At 43.4% G+C, this 23,492-nt stretch overlaps 1 protein-coding gene across 3 annotated transcripts in view; it reads left to right on the forward strand.

Annotated features, from left to right (window-relative positions):
- Positions 1-6,153: 6,153 nt before the first annotated feature.
- Positions 6,154-23,492, forward strand: part of APPL2 (adaptor protein, phosphotyrosine interacting with PH domain and leucine zipper 2) — a 51,699-nt gene continuing 34,360 nt past the window's right edge. Inside the window, exons 1-2 of one of the 3 annotated variants that reach the window (XM_027541903.1) lie at positions 6,154-6,430; positions 14,204-14,302. In XM_027541903.1, coding sequence (XP_027397704.1) covers positions 6,377-6,430; positions 14,204-14,302 — 153 coding nt within the window. In that variant the 5' untranslated portion in view covers positions 6,154-6,376. The remainder of the gene's footprint in view (positions 6,431-14,203; positions 14,303-23,492) is intronic. The other 2 variants (XM_027541907.1, XM_027541904.1) reach the window with 2 other exon arrangements.

The following is a 23,492-nucleotide window of genomic DNA, read 5'->3' on the forward strand; positions in this document are numbered from 1 at the left end:
GAATCCCAGGGACAGAGGAGCCTGGTAGGCTGCCATCTATGGGGTCACACAGAGTTGGACACAACTGAAGTGACTTAGCAGCAGCAGCAGTGTATATCTGTTAATCTCAAACTCCTAATTTATCCCTCCCCTTTTCCCTTTGGTAACCATAAGTCTGTTTTCTATCTGTGAGTCTATTTCTGTTTTATAAATAAGTTTATTTGTATAATTTTTTAGACTCCATATACAAGTGATATCATATGTTTGCTTTGTCAAACATACTTCACCTTGTATGATAATCTCTAGGTCCATCCATGTCACTGTAAATGGCATTATTTCATTCTTTTTTATGGCTGAGTAATATTCCATTCCTAAAGGAAATCAGTCCTGAATATTCATTCATTGAAAGGACTGATGTTGCAGCTGAAGCAGCAATACTTTGGCCACCTGACTCATGGGAAAAGACTCTGATGTTGGGAAAGTTTGAAGGCAGGAGGAGAAGGGGACGACAGAGGAGGAGATGGTTGGATGGCATTACCAACTAAATGGACATGAGTTTGAGCGAGCTCCTGGGGTTGGTGATGGATAGGGAAGCCTGGCGTGCTGCAGTCCAAGGGATCACAAAGAGTCAGACATGACTGAGTGAGTGAACTGAACTGAATATTCCAGTGGGGCTTCCCTGGTGGCTCAGATGGTAAAGATTCTGCAATGTGGGAGACCGGGGTTCAATCCCTGGGTTGGGAAGATCCCCTGGAGAATGGAGAAGCTACCCACTCCAGTATTCTTGCTTGGAGAATTCCATGGACAGAGGAGCCTGGTGAGCTACAGTCCATGGGGTTGCAAAGAGCTGGACACGACTGAGCTACTAACTCTTTCACTACTTTTCAATATTCCATTGTGTATATTTACCACATCTTCTTCATCTGTTTATCTGTTGATGAACATTTAGGTTGCCTCCATGTCTTGGCTATTGTAAATAGTGCTGCTATGAACATTGGCTGGAAAATCCCAAGGACGGGGGAGCCTGGTGAGCTACAGTCCATGGGGTCGCTAAGAGCCGGACATGACTGAGCAACTTCACTTTCACTTTTCACTTTCATGCATTGGAGAAGGAAATGGCAACCCGCTCCAGTGTTCTTGCCTGGAGAATCCCAGGGACGGGGGAGCCTGGTGGGCTGCCATCTATGGGGTCACACAGAGTCGGACACGACTGAAGTGACTTAGCAGCAGCAGCATGAACATTGGGGTGCCTGTATCTTTTTGAATTAAAGTTTTGTCTTTTCCAGGTATATGCCCAGGATTGGGATTACTGGATCATATGGGAACTCTATTTTTAGTTTTGAAAGAAATTGCCACAGTGTTTTCCCTAGTGACAGCACCAAGTTACATTCCCACCAGCACTGTAGGAGGGTTCCCTTTTCTCCACACCCTCTACAGCATTTATTATTTGTAGGTTTTTTGATGATGGCCATTCTGACTGGTGTGACGTGGCACATATTCCTCTTTATAGAATTTTTTCCCCTTTTATTCAAATTAACCTAAATGCAACCCAAACAGAATCATCAATTAATTCATTCTAGGAAACTATAGCAGAAATCACTGTCCCCAAATTATTACTCCCCTTTCTTTTCTTTCAATGATTGAATAGTATACCATAATACCACATTTCGTTTATCCATTAATAGGTTTTTAAATAAATTTTTTTTAATTGACATTTTTGGCTGTGCTGGGTCTTTGTTGCTGCATGGGCTTTTCTCTAGTTGCCGTGAGGGGGGCTGCTCTCTAGTTGTGATGTGCAGGCTTCTTAATTGTTAAGTGACCCCTCTTGTTGAAGAGCATGAGCTCTAGGGTGTGCAGGCGTCAGCAGTTGCAGCTCCTGGGTTCTAGAGCACAGGCTCAATAATTGCCGTGCGTGGACTTATTTGTTCAACAGCATGTGAGATCTTCCTGGACCAGGAATTGAACCCATGTCTCCTGCATTGACAGGTGGATTCTTTACCACTGAGCCACCAGGGAAGCCCTATCTATCGATAGTTGATAAACATTTGGGTTGTTTCCACTTCTTGGCTATTATGAATAATGCTACCCTGAACATTCATGTATAAGCTTTGGTGCAGACATATCTTTTCAATTCTCTTGTGTTTACACTAGGAAGAAGTTGCTGGGTCATTTGATAACTTTGTGTTTAATATTTTGAAAAGCTGCCGAACTATTTTCCACAGTGCTATGCCATTTTACATCCCCACCAGCAGTATATAAATAGAGTCTTTGGTTTTAGCTGGGCATACTAAGCCTGGGAAAAGGTCAATTTTCTAGCTTCCCATATATCTATGTGTGGCCATAAGAGTAAGTTCTGGCTTAGGTGATGGAACCTAAGAAGAAGCAGTACGTGCACTTTCTGGTGGAAGCATGTCCCCTGCTGCTTTATGCAACCTGCTGGTTTGGAAGGTAGACTTAATGACCAGAATGCCAGCAGCCATCTTGGGCCATGGAGTGACTCTGGGAAGGGAAGCCGGAGGACAGGATAGAAGGAATCAGTGACGGATACTGAGGAAGGCCATGCCACCACCTCTAGGCTTCTTAAGTACTTAACAGAAATAAAGTTCTATGGTGTTTGACACCATAATCTTTTTCTAATTAGTTACAGCCATATTTAACCCTACTGATACCTCACTTAGCAAATTTTCATTGAAAGCCAATTATAAATCAAGTCCTGAGCTTGGTGTTGAAGAAATAAAGATGTGTGAAATAAGGCCTGAGAAAATAAAAGCAGTCAGAAAAGAGCTCCTCCATCTTTCTGCATTTAATCTACCAACCTACTGTCTTATCTATCAACCGAATGCTCTATCCCTGCCTCTATTCCCCCCATCTGTGACTAGGTTCCCCCTCCTTTTCGTCTGCTCAAGGACTGTGTTCCTGCAATTATCTCTCCTCCCTTCTGTATCTTCCGTTTCCCCTGTTCCACTGGTTCATCCTCATCAGTGTACAAATAAACTAAGAAATACAGTCTTCTCATCCCTCAGTTTCTCCCAGACCTTTATGTTTTCTTTAAGCAAACAGGACTTAGGTTTCTGTCAGTTGCAACTGAGAAAGACCTGACTAATACAGGACACATAGATAGTTGCCTATGGAAACAACACCTGTACTTTTCCCCATTGGTCTTCAATGGGTAAAAAGATTGTAGCTCCGTAGAGTTCAGCTGTCTCTCCCCAGAGGACATGGCAACTCTAAATTGTCCATTTCTCTACTTCCTATCAGCAACCTCACAGCTGTCCAGGGATTTCAGATACAGCTGGGTGGATGTTTGCAGGCTACCCTCACAAGAGGTTAATAGGGGCAGATACTTATAACGAAAAATGTCTCTTGTTTACATAAAAACTCCTCTTACATAGTTTTGTACAGATTAACTATTGAAGAGGAGAATCCTTGGCCTCAGAATTTAAATGAGAATCACAAAGAAGATAGTAAAATAAGTGAGAGACACAGTGCTTAACATTGAGCAGCCTATATTTATTACATGAATGAATAATTAGATAAATTAATGAAATTAATTAAACATTTACAAATGTGTTGTATTCCCAGATTGGTTTTATAACTTAGTTGTTTTGAATTTGGGATGCATTTTCCCATAGAAACAATTTTATAAATGGTACTTAAGGGCCAAGAAATCCCACTAAGGTTGTTTAGCCCATAATGTAGCAATAAAACATAGAAAAGTAATGGCATCATGTAAGAACACAGTTTAAACAATTTTGAATACTGGTGTTTCAGGAAGAGTAACTTTAATCAGGAGATGAGGGGTGCATGAAAAATGTTGTGGCAATTCCCAATGGGACTTCTGAGACCTTTCAAGTATTCTGTCCCCTTTTTACATCTATTCCAAATAAAAATGCATGCAATATCTCTCCCTTGATACAATCTTGTACTATTCTTATCTTCAGAAGGACTTTTAGTGTTTGTTTGGTAGGCAGTTAACAACAGTTGTGTTTCCAATTGAATGGAAGGGTAGAAACAAAGCAAGATGGAAGGTTGAGGGAAATTCCTCTTAATTGGAAAGGAGTTGGAAGAAATGAGGGTGCTATATATAGCAAACTTGTATTTGTTATTATGTGTCTCAGTATTCAGAACAGAGGGAAGGTGATACAGACAGACTCACTATTTATAGACAGAGTAAGACCTGCATATAGAAAGAAAAGGCCCTACAGAGTAAGTCAAGCTGGATGACAATCAAGTCACATAGGATGACAGTCAAGACTCAGAGGAGGTAGCAATCTTTGGTGCTAGGAAGGGAGGAGAAAGTGTTTGAGTCTGACCTTGTGGAAAAAGATTTCAGTCACAAAAGAGTTGGGAGGGGGTATGAGGTGAAATTAACTGAACGATGTGCATGAGGGCTAAGGAGCTTTAGTTGTGTCTGACTCTTTGCCACCCTATGTACTGCATCCTGCCAGGCTCCTCTGCCCATGGGATTCTCCAGGAAAGAACACTGGAGTGGGTTTCCATGCCCTACCTGTAGGGAATCTTCCAGACCCGTGGATCCAACCAGCATCTCTTACACCTACTGTATTGACAGCTGGGTTCTTTACCACTAGCGCTGAATGATACTTGATAGAAAATACAGGAAAAGGAAGAAACATGGTATGAGCGTGATTCTACCCAATAAGAAGAAAGAACATGGTGGGGAAAGGATGGTGCATGATTTCCCCATGGAGCCTACACCATGGCTCAGGAAAGGTTAGTGCTGTCTAGAGCCAGACAGGGAATAATGGCCTTGGAGTTTTCAAGTGATCAGGCAGAACATCACTGGCTTTTCAGAGGTGTTTGCAATTCAGACTGTGCCTTAATATACCTAGGTGTTTCTATAAAACACAGAATTTGTATTTTTTAAAAAATCATATTCTGCTTGCCTTTTTTGTTTGTTGGTTTGGTTTTGGTGTTTTTGTTTGTCTGTTTTTGGTGATATGTCCTATTACGAAAATCTTAGATTCCTAAAGGAGTAAAGATTCTGAAACCCTTGCCTTTGGTATAAGAAGATACCAAGTTTCATTTGCCAGTATTCACCATCACCTCCTCTTCCCTCTTTCTCTTTTTCCTCTAGCTTCCATTAACTGACTCTGACCAAATCATTCTTGCTGCTGCTGCTGCTGCTGCTAAGTGGCTTCAGTCGTGTCCGACTCTGTGCGACCCCAGCGACGGCAGCCCACCAGGCTCCCCACCAGGCTCCCCCGTCCCTGGGATTCTCCAGGCAAGAATACTGGAGTGGGTTGCCATTTCCTTCTCCAATGCATGAAAGTTAAAAGTGAAAGTGAAGTCCCTCAGTCGTATCCCACTCTTCCCGACCCCATGGACTGCAGCCTACCAGGCTCCTCTGTCCATGGGATTTTCCAGGCAAGAGTACTGGAGTGGGGTGCCATCGCCTTCTCCGAAATCATTCTTAGGGTCCCTTAAAAAAAATCTCTAAATGACAACACTGAACTAGATCATCTACCCTAAAAACTTAATTAGGACATTTTCCAAAATGATACAACATACCAATTCACGAGGGTGAGACCTAACCATATTAGCCAAATAGCTGTGGTTTCCCAAAAGGTTACTTCCAAATACCACAGATGATTCAGTTACCTATTTTTTTTTCCTAGAACTAGCTGACCTCTCTGCTCTCAGAGCTGTCCCGAGGGCACTGAGATTTTTCTAGAAAAAGTGGTACGGGGAGCTTAAGATTTTCACACAGCATTGCACAGATTTTCAAAACCTATCGGCTCTTAATCTCCTTTACTCAAAAAGTCTGGGTACCACAAGCAGATAAAACCTTATCTTTGCGCTCTTGTGGCTCAGCTGGTAAAAAATCTGCCTGCAAGGCAGAGACCTGGGTTTGCTCCCTGGGTTGGGAAGATCCCCTGGAGAAGGCAAAGGCTACCCACTCCAGTGTTCTGGCCTGGAGAATTCCAAGGACTGAATAGTTCATGGGGTCGCAAAGAGTCAGACACGACTGAGCGACTTTCACTCACTTCTGCTCTTGAGTTCCCCCTCCTGGGCTTTAGATGCATTCTCGAGCTCAAGCACTGGCCCCTTAACCACGAACCCTCACACACTACTCTCTGGGAGCCCGGCGGGGTATGCGGTTTCCCGCGAGAGAAGGGCGCTGGCGGAAGCGGGGCCGCCACACTTCCGGTGGCCGTGTCGGCGCTCGCCACACTTCCTGTTGTTCCTGCTCAGCTGAGGGCTGGGCTGAGAGGAGGGCCGGCGGGCGGACGGCGGCGGCCACTGGCCAGGCGTGGGCGCGCGCGGGGCCACCCAGGGCACAGAGCACACGCTCGTCGCCTGAGCCTGGAGCACCCTCGACTGCCGCGCCGTCCGCTCTCCGTGCTTCCATCCGGCCCTCGGCTCTCCGCGCGGCACCATGCCCGCTGTGGACAAGCTCTTGCTAGAGGAGGCGTTGCAGGACAGCCCCCAGGTACCTCCCGCCGCCCGGGTCCCCCTCGCCCGAGGGCTTGAGGCCGAGGAGGCCCTTCCAGCCCCGGGGTGGAGGCGGGGAGTACGCCGGGCCACCTTGGGGGCAAGGAGGGGGCGGGTCCCGGCCCAATGTCCTGAACCCGGGATGCTCCGGGACATGGCATCCCTCAGGCAGAGTTGGAGACACCGGGAAAGCAACCCCCTGTCTTTGTATCCCGACCCCTTTCCAAACTCAGCTGAAACCGGGGCTGCTTGGCCTACACCCGGGCTCCACCGCTTACTAGCCGGGTGCCCCGGGCAGATAATCTTTTTCTGCCTCAGTTTCGTCATCTGTAAGATAGGGATAATAATTGTACCTGCCTCCTAGAGTTGTTAGAATTAAAGAAATGCCTGTAAAGTTGTTAGCGAGTAATGTCTGGCACAGAATAAGAAGTCAGTCTTATTACTGCTGCCGATATGCTGGGACCTGGTGGATTTAGGGCCAGAGTTAGAGGCAGAGAGCCTCGACCTCTTTCCCAGCGGTGCCAGAGCTCCCCTTGGCCCTGTTTTCCCATTTGTGAAGAGGAAATTGTAATAATACAATACCTCTCTCATTTGTCGCACAGGGAAACTTCATTAGCACTCCCCAGATGAGATTCAAGTCCTTTGAGCTCTGCAGAAAGCTGGTGTGTAAATATAGTGAGTGCAGAATGACTTTAGTGCCTAATCAGTACACCTTTCCCCAGGGAACCTTTGTTCACCTTCTTTCACGTTTCCCCAGCTTCTTATTTACCCTAGTGGCTCTGCATCCCTGGGTTACTTAAGTAAGGCTCTTTATTCCCTAGTATCTCAACTCTTAAAACATGAGAGTAAGATTTTAAGAGTAAACTATTTTCCTCTCACAACTTCTCTTCCCTTTTTGCTTTCGATTTTCTTCTTAATGTAATTGGGCCTCCTGGAGATGATCCTTTGATGAACTTACCCATTCTGCATCTCTCCACTTCAGACTTAGTAATCAAAGGATTCTGTGCTTAAAATCTTGTGCCCATTTCTTTGTCATCTTCCTTACATAGTCAAGAAATTGTAAGGAAGCTGTGATTTTTTTTTTTTTTTTTAATTGGCATCCTCAGGTCTGACTTTTTCAAAGACTGCTTTGAAGTCTCTGCACTTCTGGCATTTTGATGGGATAAAAGCCCTTGGTAGAAGTCATTTTGTCCATCCTCAGACCTGTTATGTGAGATCTGAAGATAATAAAGTGGGATTTCTATCATTTTGAACAAGGATTTCCACCACTTTGAACAAGGATTTCCACTTGCTTTGTAGTTGGAGAAACTGAGGTGCAAAGATACATTGCTTTCCTAATGGAGCATGGTGATGGCTGAGCCAGATGAGAGAGGCTGCACTAACTGAATCTCAGTGTTGCCCTCACCGAGGAGTTAACATTTGGAATTTTTGGTTCTCACATCAATGAATATGCACTAGTTCTGAGTGTTTTCAGGATGTACTCAGCTATGAGGCAGGCTAAGGAGGACTGGCAAGCAAGTTGGGACACCTAGGTCCTAATTGTGGCTCTAACATTAACTCATCATTTGATTTGGGTGAATTCCTCATCCCTGTCCTGTGACTGGGGCTTCCCAGGTGGCACAGTGATAAAAAACACCGAGCGACAGCACGAGCCCAATAGTGTGACTGGCTCGGTTTTTCTCATCTGCAGAATGAGGAGCAGATGATCTTTAAGGGGCTTAAAGTTTTATCATGCTTGAGGAAGAAGAGGTATAGAGGCCTTCTCATTCGTGTTTAGGGTTCCTCTTTATGCGATGAATTTGTCATTGCTTTTGAGACGTGAGTGTCACAAGGCTTCTTGGTGAGGTTTGAAAGGAAGCTAACTTCTAGGACGGTCTCTGATAACCATCAAAGCATAGTGTTCTTGTGTGGGGCCTGTGTCTAATGCAGCTTTCCTCCCAAGAGATTCATAGACTTCTAATTGGAAGGAATCTAATCCAACTCCTTCATTTTATCTGTGAAGAATAAAAACCATAGCAAACACCTGTATCATACATGCATTTTATGTGCCAGGCACTGTTCTCAATACTTTACATATATTAACTCATCTAATCCAACAATCTTTTGAAGTAGGTCCTCTATTAAAGTTACCAAGGAGCAGAGAAGTTAAATAATTTGCCCCCGGAATTATACATTATAGAGTGGAAGAGCCAGGATTGGAACTCAGGCAGTCTGCCTGTGTTGTTGAAGTTAGCCCAGCCACCTAGCACCTGGCTTTTCTGTCATCGGTGACCTAGAGTATTTCACTGAAAGGAAGCGTTCTTAAGAAACCATCTATTGTTTGTTTCCTCTTGTTTTATGTGGAGTATTTATGAGGGTTACTCCAGTAACCTGGTTGCATAGGATTCATTAATGAACACAGAAACTTTTATGTTTAAACTCAGTGACCCAAGAGGAGCTGAAAAACAGTTCACTGACCTTAGATACATCTGTTCACGTCCTTTTTTCTTTATAGTTCACAGCCCTGCACAACGTATTATAAGAGTTCAGTCACTCAGTTATGTCCAACTCTTTGCAACCCCTTGGACGGCAGCATGCCAGGCTTCCCTGTCCATCGCCAACTCCCAGAACTTATTCACACTCATGTCAGTCGAGTCAGTGATGCCATCCAACCATCTCATCCTCTGTCATTCCGTTCTCCTCCCGCCTTCAGTCTTTCCTAGCATCAGGGTCTTTCTAAGGAGTCAGTTCTTCCCATCAGGTGGCCAAAGTATTGGAGCTTCAGCATCAGTCCTTCCAGTGAATATTCAGGACTGATTTCCTTTAGGACTGATTGGTTTGAGCTCCTTGCAGTCCAGGGGACTCTCAAGAGTCTTTTCCAACACCACAGTTCAAAAGCATCAATTCTTCGGCGCTCAGCTTGCTTTATAGTCCAACCCTCACATCCATACACGGCTGCTGGAAAAATCGTAGCCTTGATAGATGGACCTTTGTTGGCAAAGTAATGTCTCTGCTTTTTAATATGCTGTCTAGGTTGGTCATAACTTTCCTTCCAAGGAGTAAGCGTCTTTTATTTTCATGGCTGCAGTCACCATTTGCAGTGATTTTGAAGCCCCAAAAATAAAGTATCTCTCTGTTTCCATTGTTTCCCCATCTATTTGCCATGAAGTGATAGGACCAGATACCATGAGCTTCATTTTCTGAATGTTGAGTTTGAAGCCAACTTTTTCACTTTCATCAAGAGGCTCTTTAGTTCTTTGCTTTCTGCCATAAGGTTGGTGTCATCTGCATATCTGAGGTTATTGATATTTCTCTCGGCAATCTTGATTCCAACTTGTGCTTCATCCAGCCCAACATTTCGAATGATGTACTCTGCATATAAGTTAAATAAGCAGGGTGATGATATACAGCCTTGATGTCCTCCTTTCCCCATTTGGAACCAGTCTGTTGTTCCATGTCCAGTTGTAACCGTTGCTTCTTGACCTGCATACAGATTTCTCAGGAGGCAGGTAAGGTGGTCTAGTATTCCCATCTCTTGAAGAATTTTCCACAGTTTGTTGTGATCCACACAATCAAAGGCTTTGGCCTAGTCAATAAAGCAGAAGTAGATGTTTTTCTGGAACTCACTTGCTTTCTCAGTGATCCAATGGATGTTCACAATTTGATCTCTGCTATATGAGCAACAGAATGTTTTAGGGATTAAGATACTTGTCTCTGTTGCTGTTCGGGAGCCTCTGATCCTGGCTGTGCTGTGCTAAGTCACTTCAGTCGTGTGTGACTCTTTGCAACCTTATGGACTGTAGCCCGCCAGGCTCCTCTGTCCATGGAATTCTCCAGGCAAGAATACTGGAGTGGGTTGCCATTCCATTCTGCAAGGGTTCTTCCTGACCCAGGGATTGAACTTGTGTCTCCTTTGTCTCCTGCATTGGCAGGCGGGTTCTTTACCACTAGAGCCACCTGGAAAGTCCCCTGCTCCTGGCTAAGTGCTGGTAAATGCTGGAATGTAATGACAGATAAGAATGCCTGCCCTCTGTTGGTTGACAGTCTGTTCTGGGAGACAGATGAGAGCAGCAGTTCCTGCACTGTGTGACTACTACTGTGATAGGAACACAAATGCAACTTTGAGCTGCTGCAGCTTGCCCTTCTCTAGGGCCTATTCTTTGTCCTGTATGTGGTGTGCTTTTGAGATAAAGTGAAGCGCTGTTGCTTGCTGTTTTGTTATGATGTTTGTTTCCTTTGCAGTTGGCACAACTGAAGCACAGACAGTTTAAGGACTAAGTTCTGAGATTATGCAGTGAGAGGTCCAACTGGGAAACCAGGCCTTTTTAACTCCAGCAAGATGCATCAGAACATTGCCTAGTGGTTTTGTCTTCATTGTGGAAGACTTTTGTCCTGCTGTACTCTTTGTTTATAATACATTTTTATTTCAGTAGACTTGGTTCTACTGAGACATTTCTGTCCCTCTCCCATAATGTGGGAATAAGAGTTTTGTTTTTACCTTAAATATATATATGTAGTATTTATACTTGTATATATTATATGTGATAAATATTGAAACATTTTAAATACATATAAAATATACACATACATGTGTGTAAATTTTATAATCACAGCTATTGAAATTGTGCCATTATATAAGTAGATGCTGTTTTTAGGCGTGAAAAATGTTTAGGACTATTTTGTTAGATTACACTTGGTTTCTTTATTGTAAGATGGAAGGTAGTGTGGTGCTAAGGCTGAGGTGTTTGGTTTTGTTCTTCTGTCCAGGCATACTCTTGAAAGTATAGAGTAGTAGAGAAAGGATGGAATTTAAATCTTGATCCAGGACGTGACTCAACCTCTCTGAGCTTGTGTTTCAGCACATGTAAAATCAGAATAAAATACTTGCTTAATTCTTATGAAGAATAAGTAACATATATCAAGTATCAATATCTCCACGCTTGCATGTTACAGTAACTCCATAAATGATTGCTGTTATTGTCCTTATAATTATATGCAACAGTGTCCTCTGGATTTTTTGGTAGAACTTTCCAGCAACTAGTGTACCTATGACTGGTCCTATTCCTTCATATCTCAGAACATTCCTGTTGTTCCATGTATTTAAACAGATGGCTGATAACTGTGGATATTAAAACAGTGTCTGAGATAGCTGGGTATTTTTTTTCAAGATGATCGTGGCCTCGTTCAGTTAGAAAGGGAAGATAGGAGTGTTTTTGTCAGTTTTAGTATCATGATAAACATGTTCAGGATATAAAGAAAAGATCTGCGATGTAGCTTTGGCTGTTATCACAGGTAAGAGCATGACAGTAGGATGAGCAAAGAGAAGCCAGCTCCAGACGGCTGCATCCTGCCTCCAGACAGGATTGGGGGCTGTGGGCCAAGGGGCATGCCCACTGATGAAACCCACCTTTGCTGGGTGACGGATGCAGACTCCTGTGATGGAAACAACGTTGGCCATTGGTGCCAGCCAGACCTGGGTTTACATTGCAGCCCTGCTGCTTCCCAGTTGTGGGAGGTTTCTTAACCTTGATGAGCCTCAGTTTTATCATCTGTAAAAGGGGTAGTTTAACTGTGGTATCTAATGAAGTTGGTGGAAGGATTAGATGAAGTAGTATTTAGTGCTCGACACAGTGTCTGATACATAGGACGTACAGAGTAAATGGTAGTTTTTAGTTTTCTTTCTACTCTCTTTGTGGAGGATATTTATACAAGCCCTCTCGTTTCATCCTACAGCTCATTTTCCATTCTGTTTTGTTCCTAAGAGTTTTAAAAACAGTAAGTAGGATTCAACTAAATGGATGGGAGTAGTATTTTAAAAAATTAAATAGCCTCGATCCAGTTGTATCGCTCTTTTTCTTTCTCTTAGACATACTGTTATAGCAAAGAAAGGAACCCGAATCATAATAAACGTTGAAGAACTCCTTCATTGCTGACACCATGAGTACCGAAAGGCTGTCTCCTATTAGCTGACGTTTATATCAGTAGTTAACTGTGTAGATAATGTTGCCACAGTGTTGAAATGAAATCATACATGTGAAGCCAACGTGTAATAAGCGACTGACGTTCATTATCTGCTTCATGATCACTATCCTCTGCTACCGCTAGTGTTAGACACTGGTAGGCACCGTAAGGACTTTCTTTACTTCTAGGGCTACCTGCAAATTAGTGTTAGGGCCTGAATTTGGACCCAGGACTGACATGGTCCCAAGAGGATCGCAGAGCCTTTGAGAGGGCCCAGTAGACTATAAGCTTCTGGAGAACATCGCTGAATCTGAATCCCCATCACAGTGTATCATCCAATATTGGATGAAGGCTAAAGTATATACGTGAATGAATGACTCTAGAGTAATGGACTAGTCACTGTAGGTTCCAAAAACATCTTTTAGCAATCTTCTTTTTTTCAAATAGTATATTTGAAAGAGATATAATAAAGAATTCTAAACCAATGTTTTTCACCTACTCATTGACATGCAGTGATGGATTAAGATCCAGTGGGTCACAGCCACGATTTTTGTTTTATTTGTTCTGATCCTTCTGTTGATAGGAATTGGTACTGAAGAGAGTTCATTGGTTTCAGAGAAGGTATTTTTAGCCATAAAGACCTCAGGCAAATCCAGGATAATATGTACTGCTGTGAAGTGCCCCAGAGTTTGTCAACAAAATCAAAGGTCAGACGATTCAAACGCCTGGATTTCTCTTCTAGTTTATTAGGGGATGCTTTGGGGTCAGTTATTGTTCTCTTGCCTGAGATAAGTTAGAAAAAGAAAGAAGGAATTGAAATTCCTTTGCAGGGAAACTATGCACCTTAATGGATTGTTCTTTGTAAGCTGCCCTGGAATCACCTTATTAAAGACATTTCTGTAGTTTACTCTCTGTTCACTGCCTAGTGGGTTGTTTTCTGAAATAGAGATCCCATTGTCACTAATGTTTCCCATTGTGCTAGACACATTAACAGTAGTCCCTTGAACAGACATGGTCTCTTATGTGATGCCGTGATACTTCTTTAGACATCTTCCAATATATAAATATTTTCTTAGTGCTCAGCAGATCAGGCACTCTGCATGAAAATGATAGGAAATACCTTTCATCTAAGACATTGCTCAGCTGTTCTTGAAACCCTGAGTAGTCTTCCCAAAGGAATGGAGCTAGCGTTCCTAAGTTTCTATTTGAGTTTTGTGCCCAGAACTTCTGCTGGCATGCCCATAGTACACGAAATTTCCTGGCCATGAGTTTAAAAATGTGGTTGACTAGAATGTGACGTAAGACATGGAGATTGACTGTAGTGTCTTAAGCGGAAGGAATGACACACTCCTGCAAGACACTCAAGATTGCAGAAAACCAGACAGATGGTTAACGACTGAGATGATGCAGTGCTGGGTGACCACACCCCAGGTACACAGACAGGACTGACACTGAGTTCGAGTTATGGGCTTGAAGGGAGAGGCTGCCCTTTTTAACACTGTTTTATTGGATGAACTTCACTGGTGCTTAGGTAGAGGCTAAAGTCGAGACAGATAATAGCCCTTGAGTCTTAACCCTTTAGAAACCAGCTTTCCTTCTCTGTTCCCAATACTCGAACTGTATTCAGTTTGGCCTTGCACTGTAGTCTAAAGGATTAGAAAAGGAATTCTAAATTAAAGCTCCAGGAATCAACTTGTATCAGTATTAGCAATAAAATAATAAAGCCAGAGAACAGGCATCTTCCTTCCCAGTTCTGTGTGTGTGTGTGTATTTGTTTTACTTCTTTTGTAACTTTTCCACTTAGAAATAATATTGGCCTCTTTTCTTGCAGACTCGCTCTTTACTGAGTGTGTTTGAGGAAGATGCCGGCACTCTCACAGATTATACCAACCAGCTGCTTCAAGCGATGCAGCGCGTCTATGGAGCCCAGGTATCCTCGTGCCCACTCACCTGGAGAGGAACAGAGTAGGAGCCCTCTGCCCTCACCTTGAACTTCTCTCAGGAGGTCAAGAGATTTGAGTCAGAACACCCCCCTTTAAATTTTTGAAATAAAATCACAATTGTTTTTCTCTTCTCTTCATCTCAAAAAACTAAGGACAGTTTGCTTTCATAGCCTAAGAAAGAGGATAATTTTCCTGTAACTAGTAGAACCAGTAGAAAGGTACCACATCACTGCTTTTTAATAAAAAAAAAAGGAATGCACTCCCAAAGGGAAACATTTGAGTCTCCTCTTCCTACTTGTGAATGAGTGGGTTCAGTATTCTGAGGCATGGCTCTTTTCTTTCTCATAAATATCAGTCTTAGATGTCAGTGCAGGCGCATAGAGATGTTTTTTCAAGTGCTTCCTCTGAAAAGATTTGAGTCACAGTTCTAGAACAGTTGGGTGGTTCTTTGTTTTGAGGAACAAGTATCTTTATCTTGCAAAACCATGGAAAATAAATTGCTGAGTAGCAAAAGTGAATCTTTTTAAGATCAAGAATTGCCTATGTATGTTACTTGCTAGGATAAAACTTGAGAGTTACTTAAAAGTAAAATTTGTTACCTTACACATCAAAATATTATGGCAACCGGTTTCATTATTAATTCCTTGCTGACTTAAATCTGTCTGTGTTACTGTTTCTTTTTCTCACCTATGATCTCTAAATACCACATTCAGTGTATAATAGTGTATATTAGTAGTCATGTGTAGTCATTTATCATTACATACTTACTCTTCATATATAATCACTTATTATCATTGTTTTATTAATCATTCGTTCATATCATATATGGGAAAAAGACTCAGTCCTTGCCATTAGGGAGCTTACAGCTGGGTTGGGAGACAAGACAGTTAGCAAAGAGTGTAGAGGTGCTGGGAGAGAAAGGGTGCCTAACCCGGAGGATTGTGCTGGACACCCAAAAGGAGGATGATTGTGACGGTTGAAATTTATTGACTACTTCTTAAGGTCCAGGCACAGTTTCAGAGGCTTTTACCTGTAATCATTTCATTTAAATTCACTCACAACTCTGTGAGGTGAGTGTTGTTACTGTTTTCTTCATTTTCTAGGTCAGGAGATTTAAGGATTCTCATATGAGTGACTTCCCAAGTCCACCCTGTTAATACATGGCAGAGCAAGTCAGCCTGAAGCCAAAGCCCAGACTCTTAACTACTACACATAAGAGTGGTAGCCTGAGCTAGGGCAGTGGCAACAGGAAGAGGCAGATTGGTGACTGACTGAATGTGAAGGGGTCAGGTCAGTGAAGAATGAATCAAGAATGAAGCCCAGGTCTCTGACTTGAACGACAGGGTGCATAGTTGGGAGAGCACAGGAAGAGGAGCTGGATGTTTGTGGGGGTGTGTGTGAGTGTGTGTGTGGATGTGTGTGTGTGTGACAGTGACAGGAATGGCAGAGACGCCAATCTTAATTCTTGAAAGGCTGAGGTGTCCATGGACATCAAAGTGGGGAAAGAGATCATGTTGAAAGTTCAGATCCAGAGTTCAGGCTAGAGATAGAGATTTGCAAACTACTATATTATAAAAGTGTTACTTATTAATTGGAACTAATTTTAGTGACCAGAAGAATCACACAGTTATTTGTGGTTTTGTTTCTGAGGTAAAGCACTCAGAAACTAGGAGACCTACTTCGTCAGTTTTTCAAAAACCCTATTTATTTCGATTACATTTTTTGTATTTTTTTCCTGAATATTCAGAATTTAAGGGAATAGAAAATTTTTTTACTGAAATTTGCTTGCTCTTCAGGAATTTGAATATTGTTGTCAAATGATTGGTCTCCTGTTTAAGGTTTAAGAGTCCCAAGACTTAAGGGACTACAACTCCGCCACTCCCAAGAGTCTCTGCTCTGCCTCTCCGTGTCTGTCAGAATCATTTACTTGGAGATGTCCAGACACTCTCTTATGTGTTTTTTTTTTTTGAGCCCAGAAAACTGCATTTTGCCAAAATTAAGTGGATCTTGCATTCCAAGAGCTGTAACCAGCTCTCAGTTCACACCACATGATCATCACATGGGCTTTTGTGCTGGCAGAAACCCTTCCTTCTGCCTCGGCGTTTCCTGTGGCAGAAGCTTAGCAGGAACGTCTGGCTAATGCTGCCAGCTCAGGGACGGATTCTGGCAGTGTCCGGTGGCACTCAGATTGGCTGAGGTCAGGGCTAGTTGGGTCAGGGCTAGTTGTTTTTCAGGTTTATTTGAACATGTTTTGTTTCTTTTTAATTAAAAAGAAAACTTTTCTAACTCCTCTTTGATCCCTTTGTTTATGTCCATGTATGTGGTTGGGCAGAAAGAGAGAAAGAAAGGGAGGGAGAAAGAGAAAGAGGTGCCAATATTTTCATTCAGCGTTTCCCCTTAGGTTATGTTTTCTTGGTTTTATTTAACATTCTTCCTTAAATATTTTACACCTAGACCTGTTCAATTATATTAATAGAGTTTTGTAATTTCATTTTAAAATACAGGTGCTTAGCAAGATGTTTTTCATTATTACATTTTTCAAACCAGGTTAATGCTGTTAATAAATGATAAATGTTCATAAAAGATATTTTAAATCAAGCCGCATGGTAATTTTCTGGATTCTGATACAGTGAACTTGCCCATTTGGGCCTTAGTTTTAGAAAGAGGAAGAGTGAAAAAAAACTAGAGGAAAGTTCTGTGAGCAGTTTTGCTGATATTGGCTGGTTTGGGGAAAGTCTGTAATTTTATTTGTCTTAAGCAGTAGAATGAAGCTGTGGGCTCTAAGCTGTTTTCAGCATTTTGCAGCAGTGCCTGGATGGCCTGTGGCTTCCTAAGTGTCAGACACGCCATTGCACACGCAGGAGCTGCGTACTCCATCGTGGGTCATCTGAACAAAAGAATTCGTCTCCTGTAGCAGAGATGATTTACATACTTAGGAATCTCTGCTGTCTTTCAGACTATTGACTAAGTAAGTTTAAAACTTACATAGTGTTTAAATATATGCATGAGTATACATATTCAGTAAAAATCTGCCCAAGTTTTGCATTTAATATATTTGTTTTGATTTTGTATATCTGCTGTACTTTTGTTTCTTTCCTAGAAAGGTTAAGGTTTTTAAAAAATCTTTAAAAAATGGATTTATTAGGATCTGGAAAGTTTACTTTGGTAATACTACTTCTCTCAGACACTGTACTGAGGAAACAGGGGAAGGTCAAATGATGTTCCTAGCAGTGTTAGTGAAACCTGGCATCTTCTAGAACCGTCTTTCTCCTCCAACAGATGACACGCCTCTGTAGTTGGTGCCTTCAGTCTGGATGGATTTCTTCGTTTGTTCTGGTGTGGTTTTTTTTTTTTTTTTTAATTACGTTCTGGATGGAATTTTTTGACGTGAGAACCATGGTTCAGGCTCTTTCCCTTTCCTTCAGCAAAACTGGCTTGCTTAAACATGGTCTCATCTCTGCAGCTGTTCCTTTTTTATTTACCTTTTTTTGTTAAATTTTTTTCTACAACTTTAAAACACACCCTGCAGCATATGGGATCTTAATTCCCCGAACAGGGATCGAACCCATACCCCTTGCATTGGAAGGTCGAGTCTTAACCACTGGACCACCAGGAACGTCCCTTTGCAGCTGTTCTTAAACAGACCTTTTGAAGTGCAGAACTCCTGATCCTAAAATGTAAAAGTCCACACTGGAGTTGGGAATCATATCTTTCAAATTGGGCTTAGACAGCGGGAGGGGATAGGAGTAAAGTACTTTGCAAGATATGCATACATTTGTTATTATAAAGAGGAAAATACTTTTTAGAAATGATGAGATATATATATATATAGATATCAAGCTAAATAAGTCAGTGTTCCTCTTGCGAAACAGAGTAGTGGGCATCCAGGAGTGTGAGCTTTTAATGGGGGAGAGAGAAGGATTTGGAAGGCGTAGAGGATCAGAACTGTGTATTTTAATAATAAAAATAGTATGAGACACATAAATGTACCACACACTTGGCGAGACACCTCTTGTGTATAATTTCATTTAGCTTTCACAGTAAAGGAGAGGTGTTTTTATAGTAGGTGTTTACAGGCAGGGAAACTAAGAGAGCTTATGCAGCTTGCCTGTGATCATACAGCTGATGAGAGTCAGGATCAGAATTTGAACTCAGGTCTTTGACTCTAAAACTTTATTGCACTGTCACTCTACACCGCCACACTGTACTCTCTTGACATACTGGTCTCTGGAAATGTCAGCCGAGGCTAAGGAAGTGGGAGTCTTCAGCAGTTGTTCTTGTCATCACAGAACAACCCTGCTTAGCAGCCTAGCAGCTTTGTGGTGTGTTAAAGGTGGGAGCCAGCTCCTTTTTGTGTCCCAGGGAAACTCCCCTTGTTTAATTGGGTTTTATTCATAATGGTTTCAATCAGTGCATTTTAACAGCTCTCAAAAACAGTCACATTGAGGTTCGTATGACAGGGACAGAGGAATATGTGTAGCTCAAGGCTGAGGTACGGGAGCCCCTGAGTGGTTCCTGGAAGCAGCCTCAGAGACCTGGGTTTTTGCACTGGGTTTGCATATGGAATCTACAGCCTTCCCTCATGCCAACATTGAAGGCTTTCAGATTGGTAGAGATTATTCTGGGCCAGGCTCATTCCTTAGGTACGAGGTTAAGTGTGTGACCTTAGATGTATCAGCTCTGGGTTCCAGTCTTGGCCACTTGCTGGGTGACCTTGAGCAGGTCACTTGATTGCCTGGGTTTCCTTATCAGTTAAACAGAGGTCATATTAATAGTAATAACCACCTCATAGGTTGTTGTGAGGGTTAATGGAGCTAATACCTGTAAAGTATAAGATCAGTCCTTGGCAGGAGGTGCTCACCGTTAACATAACCACCTTCTAAGCCTTAGAATAATCATAGTTATGATAGCACTGTACCCTGGGTCCACTGGTTGGGTTAAATAGAACTTGGTCCTGTGATCTTGACTTTCCTCAAGGGGCAGTGTAGCTGCGTTCTGATTCCTCACTGCATCGTTGATGTTTGCTCCTCATTCTAGACTCCGTCCCCCGCTGGCTGCACAGGCCGCTTAGTGCCTGATTCCCAGCCCCTGTCCACCCTCCCTCCCGGGCAGCACCCGATGCTGGTACCAGCGGCCCCTGCACAACTAACTGTCTTTGGTCCCTGTGACGGTGTCTCTCCCGAGTCTCTGCCCACCATTCTTGATTGTTTTCTTGTCCTGGCACCCTTTGCTGCCTGCCCCTTAAGTCTAACTCCACAGGAAGCCTTCTCTGGTTAGTCTCTACCAGCTTGCTGGGCAAGGTCACTGCAGCACAGCCTGGCCATTTCAGAATCTATTTCTAGCCCTCATCTCTAGGTCCTTATTCCAAATGACTTTTGCCTCTTGTCACTATGGAGAGTGAGTTTTCTGCTCTTACCTGTGCTACTGCAGCACCATCCTAAGCAGTTTCCCTGTGGTCAGGGGATTGTCTTTCGCTCTTCTGTCCATTCTTTACCCTCAAGCTACCACATCCAAACCTTCCCTGTCTTTAGATGCTTCTGTGGCTCCCTGATGAAACCCTCAGTATGGCACGCAGAGCTCTTTGTGCGCTGAGTCTCAGCCTGCTCCTCTAGTCTCGTCTTCAGCTGGCCCGGTGTGCCAGGCCCTGCATACATCTCGAGACTGCTGTGCTGTTCCTGCTGCCCGGAATCCCCAGGGGCCCCTTGTCCTGGCAAATGGCCTTCCCAGCAGGTGACTTTTAAGGCTGACTTCAGATCCGAGGTATCTGACGCCTTTCCTGTGTTCCTTTTCTCCCTTCTCACCAAAGCACCCAGACGCCCTGCGCTCTTGTGGGTCAGAGCTCTGATGGACAGTGTGTGGGATTTTTTGCCTCTCTGTACACTGTGAGCTCCGAGAGCAGATTTTCTTTGTCTCCAGTGCCCAGCACCTTGCCTGGCCTCATTCACTATTTGATAACTAGGTGTTAAATGAAGGACTGACGAGAATGTCGCGTACCCTCACTGTGTGCTTGATTGTCCCTCCAGATCTGTGCCCCGCCATCAGCACCTTAGCTTGGGGACTGCCATCGTGGGTCATCCGGTCTAGGGTCCAGCAGTCTTGGACTCCTCCCCCATTCACTCAAGCCTGATGTTTTTGCCTCAGTGATAGCAGGCAGATCTCTGCTACCTTCTCTACTTTCTGGCTTGGCGTCAGCCTTTTCTCTCTCACTCAACTTCAAATGGTCTCCTGACCCTCATGTCATCCTCTTTCTCCCTTCAAGGTTTCTTTTGCAACACAGCCACTTAAGGAATTCTGCTCACATCTGACCTTGTTATTCTCCTGCCCAGGTTCCTCAGGGCTTCCCTGGTACCTGCAGAGTATTGTTGGAGTCCTCAGCAGGTACCCCTCAGGACCTGCCCCAGTCAGGGCTCTCTAACCTTTCTCTTTGCCACGCTCCAGCCTGGGCTCCTGATCCCATCAGCTTGGGGTAGTGCTGTGATGAATGAGACTCTCAACCGCTTGACTTCAGGCAACGCTTCTGGCCAAGTGTTTGGTGGAGATCACAGCAGTGCCTACACTGTGACGGTGACCCTAGTGGGTTTCCTCTGCCCCCGCTCCCGGCCTCTCCTTCCCGGTCCCGGGCCTTCAGGCGGTTTCAGGTGACAGTTGCAGTTGGTGAGTGCTCCACGCCACCATGAGGTAAACAGTTCTTTGTCCAAATCTCAGTTTTCCTTCTGGCTTTGTCAACCACTGGTCTTTCTGCTTGGCACCAGCCTTGCGAAGTGATGTTGTTTAAAATAGAACATTCTGTCAGTAAACCCTTCTTCAGGTTCTCTCTCTTAAGGATTCTTATGACACATCTGATAGAGTAGATGGTAACCAGAGAGCTATTCCAGAGCGCTGAAGGACTCTACTCCCAGAACTCCATTATTCATAGAGTCTACATTTTAGACCACTGCTTTTGCTGAACTACAGCTAGAAAAATACAGAATTTATGCTGATATTTATAGGCCCTACGAGGCCTGCCCATGGAGTACGACTAAGTACAGTTTTGGACTTTGGATAGGAATAGTATCGGGTTAGCCAAAAAGTTCATTCGGGTTTTATAAATGAACTTTTTGGCCAACCCAATGTATTGTTAAGAACTTGCACTTTAGATTTTGAGTCTGACAGATCTGAGTTGAGTTGTTGCCATTCTGGTTACTAATTGTGTAGTTTATTATAGAAGAACCTTTCTCCTCATTTGTATGAGAGTAAGAATATGCTGTACATTGTAAGTGCCTTATAAGGATTAAATGTGATGATATATAAACAGTGCTTAACAGCAATTCAGGTACCTAGAAAAGACTCAGTAAATATTAGCAGCTACTTTTATTATTGTTACTACTAATATTTACTCTTAACTCAAGTTCCAGTTTTACAGGTCTTATTGCAGAGATAATTAGGCAGGCTTACCTCACAGGGTGTGGATTAATTAATTGATGTTGGTAAAGCATTTCATGAAACCTTTGTGTACAATACATTAAGTATGAGTTAAGATTAAAGTTGGTCTAGTTTAAAAAGACTTCACATCATGTGCTCTGTCCAGGGGAGTTTCATTTCTTTTCAGGGCAGGTGACAGGCCATTTTGTAACATGTATTGTTTTTGTCTTTGGTGGAGTCATGCTTGTAGAACAGAATCTTGGTGCCTGGAATCACACACATCTGAAATACACAGGATTTTCAGAAACTATTTCTAGTAGAGACCTGGCAGAGGCCACTGTACACAGGAGTTTTGGAAGCAGTTGTGTGTGTTGTTTGCTCTGCCCCTTCTCCCTGAGCCTCAGTGGAGTTGTGCACATAGCACATGAGCACCCCCTCCCCACGAACCCCCCCTCCCCCGTAGGCCTGGGCACAGTCGGGTGCCAGCAGCTCCCTGGCAGCTATCTCCACTACATGTGAGGGTGCTTGCCAGGACCCTCTAAAGCCGAGCAGGATTCAAGCAGCCTGTGGCCCTTGCTTGTTATGAAAGCAAGGAGTGTGGTTATCATGTTGATTGGTCTCTAAGGAGGCAGATGTGGGGCAGTAATATTTTAGACTTAGCTAAAATAAAGAAAAGAATGGACTAGAAGAGCAGAATCTGTTCCTGACTCTGAAGAGTTGTAGCTTCATGGAGAGCCTCCTGAGGGAGGTGAGGCAGAGGACAATCTTGTGAGACATTTACTGTCTAAACAGGACCAGCACCTTATGGCCCTTGGACTGGGCTCTTATTTTTGTAAATAAAGTTGGAACAAAGCCACACTTATTTGCCCATGAATTACTTATGGCTGCTTTTGTGTCATGACAGAGACCATCCATCCAATAAGTCAAAAATAATTGCTATCTGGCCTTTTATAGGAAAAGTGTGTCATCTCTAGCCCAAAGTAGTGGTCTTCTCAGGTCTCTTCTCTTAGCAGGACTTAGGATCTTAAGAGCGTGGGTTTTAGACTCAGACAGACCTGGATGCACATCCCAGTCCTGCTACTAACTAGCTATGTGACCTTGGGCAGATGGCCTAATGTCTCTGTGCCTCCATTTCTTCTGTAAAATCAAGTTAATAGTTAGGACCTGCCTTACAGGATTGTCAGAATGAAATGACACAATGCCAAGAATGCACTTAGTGTGGTATCTGGCTTGAATTAAGTGCTCTGTAAATGCTCACTGCTATGGTTAGGATGATTCTGTGGGTCTGCAAATCATAGTCTCCATTGTGCTGTCTGGGGTGACTTGAGCAGGTCCATATCAGACCCACTGCCATGAACTCAAAGAAGAGGAGTAGGGGGTTTTCTGATACAGCAGAGTAGCAGCTCAGTGAATGGGCTGAGACCCTTGTTCCCCTGCACCCCAATTGTCAGAACAGCACTGCTGAAGATGGTCCGCAGACTGTCTCCTGGCTGACTGCATCATCCGTGTCCACTCTGTATTCTGTTCCCCCCTTGTTTGTGATGTTGCCTTATACGATTAGAAAGTATTTTTGTCCTTACGCTGTGATCCCAGGTATTGTTTAAAAACTTGAAATTTAGATGAGTCCTCCAACCCTGTTTGTTCCTCCATTCATTAAGCACTTGTGGAGTGCTTCTCTGTGTTAAGAACAGTTGCACACTCCTGTCTAGAGCCAGGACACAGGGCTTTTGGATTTGTTCCTTTGCCTCCCTCTTGGCTACATGACTGCCAGCTCTA

This window comes from Bos indicus x Bos taurus, chromosome 5, assembly GCF_003369695.1.
Source record: "Bos indicus x Bos taurus breed Angus x Brahman F1 hybrid chromosome 5, Bos_hybrid_MaternalHap_v2.0, whole genome shotgun sequence".
Lineage (NCBI taxonomy): Eukaryota > Metazoa > Chordata > Mammalia > Artiodactyla > Bovidae > Bos > Bos indicus x Bos taurus.